Source organism: Phragmites australis, chromosome 23 (assembly GCF_958298935.1).
Source record: "Phragmites australis chromosome 23, lpPhrAust1.1, whole genome shotgun sequence".
NCBI lineage: Eukaryota > Viridiplantae > Streptophyta > Magnoliopsida > Poales > Poaceae > Phragmites > Phragmites australis.
The window spans coordinates 11900877-11905815 of record NC_084943.1 but is presented as its reverse complement, the minus strand read 5'-3'; the positions used below and the strand labels follow the sequence as shown (position 1 = coordinate 11905815).

At 41.5% G+C, this 4939-nt stretch overlaps 1 protein-coding gene across 1 annotated transcript; it reads right to left on the bottom strand.

Annotated features, from left to right (window-relative positions):
- Positions 1 to 480: 480 nt before the first annotated feature.
- Positions 481 to 4437, bottom strand: LOC133905947 (chaperone protein dnaJ A7A, chloroplastic). Its single transcript, XM_062347766.1, has 8 exons — positions 4275 to 4437; positions 3652 to 3827; positions 3093 to 3231; positions 2946 to 3003; positions 2250 to 2292; positions 2022 to 2070; positions 1847 to 1927; positions 481 to 1757 (listed from the first exon to the last, which is right to left on the bottom strand). The coding sequence occupies exons 2-8, from the start codon at positions 3777 to 3779 to the stop codon at positions 912 to 914; spliced, it is 1344 nt and encodes a 447-aa protein (XP_062203750.1). The 5' UTR covers positions 3780 to 3827; positions 4275 to 4437; the 3' UTR covers positions 481 to 911.
- Between the last annotated feature and the right edge of the window lie 502 nt (positions 4438 to 4939).

Sequence of the window (4939 nt, the reverse complement as noted above, 5' to 3'; positions counted from 1 at the left end):
ACGCCCCGCTGTACCAGTTTCCTCCGGCTGGTATTAGGCTATCAGCTCTTCTTCTAGGTTCTAGCATTTTATTTTTCTTTTTGAATGCAAGCAGGTCTCGAAGGACCCAGAACTTTGGCGTTTCCTGCAAAATATTCATCCACCGTTTTACAAAAGAACCATAAAGAAGTGTAAAATATACATTTGAGATCATGGTAGCGGCGTCTCGTCGCCCAAAACGGCGATACTCGCGCTGGCCATGGCCTACCTAACAAGATCAGAAGCAAGGGCACTCCAAATCTCAGCATTGCAAGTTGGCGACCAAAGAGCCAACAAAAAATTGTGTACCATACATTGCATCCATCAGGGTCTTTACTAGTGGATTTTTACCTGCCCAGCAACATAAATGTTTCAACCGGCTTGGTACTGGCTGTATTGGTGATGATAGACATGACTAGTAAAAGGCCAACAAATGAATCCCCAGTGCATCACAAGTTCACAACACACAGAAACTACAGTTACATTTCCAAGTTACAGCTTACAGAACACTAGAAATGGTGCAGCATTTCTGCAATAGATGTTGAAGTCTGTGGCCAGTTAACCACCATGAAACCATTCACCTTAAGCCTTTCAAGAATACAAAAACCGTATAATAAAAAATGGCTAATAAGCTCGCCTAATTTATATGATAAGCTATTGCAAAACTTCCACGAAACATTTGGTGTTTTGCATGTGACCTAGCTTTCTGTAGCTTAAAACTGAGGTTACAGACATGACATTTCACATAAACCTCCAGTGTGCCAGTGCACTGCACACCAAATGTGCGTATTTGTAATACTGTTCACCACTTTCATGCTCGCTTCTGTCACTGCAGTTTGCATCAAAATTGCCTATCGCACAAGCACAGCATCCTACCAAGCCTTGTGCAATTATCATCTCCTGCTATTTGTTGTTTGAGCCTTGTTGAGGTTTGCAAGCTCTTCGATCAGCTTCCTCTCGTCGCTGCTCAGACGTTTTGGAATCTCAACCTGGACACGCACCAGCTGGTCACCACGAGCATTTGACTTCCCAAGAAGCGGAACACCTTTCTTAGACATTACAAGAGTAGTGGCTGGCTGGGTCCCTGAGGGTATCTTCAGGTCAACCATCCCATCAACAGTGGGGACTTTGATGGTTGTCCCAAGGATTGCATCAATGTAAGAAACCTTGCATGTGTAGAGAATGTTTGTCCCGTCTCGCTTAAGAACAGGATCAGAGAGTACGTCAATGAAGACATAAAGGTCGCCAGGCGGGCCACCTCTCTGGCCAGCATTACCCTCAGACCGAACCCTCAACCTGCTTCCAGAATCAACTCCAGCAGGAACCTTCAGACTGATCCTCTTTGACTTCCGCACTCGGCCATCACCCCCACACATGTTGCAAGGGGTGGAAAATTCACCAGTGCCACCACAAGTATTGCAGGTGGAGACCTGCTGGAATATTCCAAGCGGTGTTCGTGTGGAGGACACCACCTGGCCCTGACCTCCACAAGTTTTACATGTGGTTGGCTTTGTGCCAGGTTTGGCGCCACTTCCATTGCATGTATTACAGCCTTCAAGTCTGGTTATCTCAATTTCTTTCTCAACACCAAACACCGCTTCCTTGAAATTGAGTACCAGATTGTAGGCTTCATCATCACCCTGCATTGGTCTGTTCCGAGCAGCACGGCCACTCATTCCACCCATTCCACCAAATCCTTCAAACAGTGACTCAAAGAGATCGAATGGGTTTGAGTAATCCTGCAGAATAAAAAAATGATACGATCACAACTAAAAAAATGATACTGCCGATCAAACTTCAGAAATAGAAAACATATAGGAACACTTACTCCTGTTCCCATGCCAGAACCCTTCAGACCAGCTTCTCCGTATTTATCATAGATCGCTCGCTTCTCATCATCAGACAGAACCTATAGCCATTCTTTCTATGTAAGCTGAAAGAAATGTGCAATCCTACTACAAAAAAGGGAACTTTGGGAGTGGAGTATGAACAGTCAGCCTAACCTCGTAAGCATTGCTGATGTCCTTGAACTTTTGTTCAGCACTAGGATCTCTACAACAAAATAATACATAAGTGACTCTTCCTTTATTTGATTAACTAGATGGGAAAAATGGTTAACCAGTAATATACCCATATAAAAATAAAGCTACATTGTTTAATAAGTGGCTGAAAAGCAACAAACTGATGATTGTAGCTGAAAAATGAATCTCGTATTGTGATAGCCAGCTTACTTGTTCACATCAGGATGATAGCTCCTAGCAAGCTTCCGGTAGGCTGGAAAATAAAAGGATTCAGAACCATCAAAGAAAGAAAACTATACAATACAAATGCTCTTCAGTATCAGGTACTACTGTCCATGATGCTTTCCTATCACAAAAACTTCTTCATGTCAACCTCAGATTTTCATAAAAAGAAATACTAAAAGATTAATAATATCAGTTAGCCATATAATGACATCAAGGACGTCATAGGATGATAGCTTCAAGTGGACTAAGAGGTGATTACTTGCTACAATAGTCTTCAAATTAGATGAAATAGTAATCATCTAGCCTTTTGAAGAGATGCATTATACTTCTGAGTGCGAAGAAAATGACCCCGAAGTTAAATTTGGCATAGCTTGTACTAAGGAAGATAATTACTTTACATGCTAGTTTACAAGTGATATCATGTCTTAATGCAGTGCTGATTTTATTTTTACATGTACACTGTATATGATTGGAGCAGCATTAAAATGGAAGGTTGAAAAATTGACTTGGAATAAATCTGAGTTCTGACAAGCACAAGGATTTGTATGGTAAATTACATGATAACTACAACCTTTTTAAAAAAAAATAAAACTAGGTAACAAATTAATTAATAAATAACAAACTAAACATCAATTAAGTGAAGCAATTCAGAGCATGAGCAGCTAAATAAAAGATACCAACCGCTCTTGATTTCAGATTTACTAGCATTTCTTGAGACACCAAGTACAGAATAGAAATCCTGTCATTTGACATTTAAATCCATGTCAGAATAGCAGACCTTTTTAAGAAACAACATACGCAAAGCAGAAAGGCATAAGAATAGCTCACAGCTTCAGCTCTGACGACGAAACGTGAACCCCTTCTATGTTGAAATCTCGACGATGGTACATGGTTTAGTTGTTCAGAAGAGCTCTGCGAATTCAAACTATAACTAGGTAATGCCAGCTGTTTACCTCTGCCTCTTGTACTGCACAAATACAGAGACAGTAAAAACTACTTCAGTTGGCTGGGAAATTTATGCGCGTACTTCATAGTAGCATAAGTTATATTAGTTAACATTCTTAAACAGCTCAATGTTACAAGTTACAGGATTTTGGAAAAAGACAAAACTACATCTTGCTTAATTCCCCCTACCTTAATTAGTGTATGCTACATTTTAGCATCAAAGAGAGAAAAAACTGGAGGAAATACAACATAAGGTTGCCTGGTCTACTGTGAGTCTGTTATAAATGAGTAGATGGCAACAAATGATAAGTGACAGCAACTGTGGAAGCTAGAAACAAACTGCAGTGGCAACAATGTTTGGAAGAGACCACAAGTTCCATCATGAAACTCCTAAAGAGTACTACAAGCTATGAAATCGTATCTCAACTGCGCGCACACATACCCATTTCTCGGTGCCAGGAATCTTGCATCAGCATAGGTAGCCCTTGCAACTGCAGGTGACGTGGGCAGCAACCGAGGCTTTTGACCGAGTTTAGGAACCAAAGCACCGCTAAAATGTACTAACGCCATATACTATCTGCTGGGCACACTTCAGAGCTTAAATCTTCAGTGTACTAGCTGCAATACAACAGAGACAAAGTTATGAGCTTTCCTTACACCAGGTATTCCAGGAATGCAAATATCAATTGAAGTGAGGAAGCGTCGCGTAATAAACTAATCCGAACAACTAATCTATAAACAGTAGTTGGAATCGACAGCCCCTAATTTGCTAATGAGGGTTCAATCTAAACGCCCAGAAACTTAGGAAAATAATCCGATATTAGAACTCCACCCCACAGCAAACAAATCCGAACCGGCTAATCCATCCCAGAGAAAAAGATTTGGATTTCAGGGCTCGCAGTAAGCAAATGATTCCGCCGAACAAAGCGAGCAATCCGCCCAAGCAACCTAGGGCATCCTAACCAACGAAAGAAAGAAAGAAACAGCGGTCCGGTCTATCCGGTCCGGCGGGTACGAGGACGGCGACGGAGGAGAAAGAGAGGAGGAGTCGCGGCCGACGGATACCTGGACATGAGGATCGAGGCGCGGAGGAGGGCGGCGGGCGGCGGAGGTTGGTGAAGGAGATAAGAGGTGGTGGTGAGTGGTGTGGTGAACCGGCTGGAGGGCATTCCTGGAATACCGTCGAAATGTGGACGGCCGACCTCGCTGGTTTGTGCAAAGACGCAATTCTGCGCCCAGCAGGAGCATCTGTGCCCGGCATCACAGCTGTACAGCGCGCTTTGAGTTTCGTGCTTCCGTGTATTTTGCATGCTGTATGTCACCTCAGATGTTGTATTCAATGTTCACAAATACGTTTGTGCTCCAAAATCTGTCATCGACGGTTATCGGAAAATCACGGTTATCGTAAAAATTGGGTAAAATTTAGTAAGAATTCAGGTAAATTTATTTAGTCAAATTTGCAAATTCGGTAAGAGTTCGGACCGAATTGACAGATAAATAATCAATTGGTTTACACCGATTACCGATCGTATTTTACGATTTATTGATCGATTTTTTAACGTTTATCGAACTGAAATAAATTCGAATCAATTGGTCAAAAAATCGACCGCATTACAGCGGTAACCGACTGCATTGTTTGAATTTCAACGAAGTCGAAAAAATTAAAAAATCATAAAAAAATTCAAAAAAAATAGGAAAAAAATATGACATGAGATTTGCTATATTTTATT

Excerpts from the sequence above, each read along its gene's own strand:
- LOC133905947 (XM_062347766.1), bottom strand. The coding sequence starts at position 3,779 with ATGGCGTTAGTACATTTTAGCGGTGCTTTGGTTCCTAAACTCGGTCAA. Across the intron at positions 3,004-3,092 it reads TCGTCGTCAGAGCTGAAGCT|GATTTCTATTCTGTACTTGG; the intron begins GTGAGCTATTCT and ends GTCAAATGACAG. Across the intron at positions 2,071-2,249 it reads TATCATCCTGATGTGAACAA|AGATCCTAGTGCTGAACAAA; the intron begins GTAAGCTGGCTA and ends ATTTTGTTGTAG.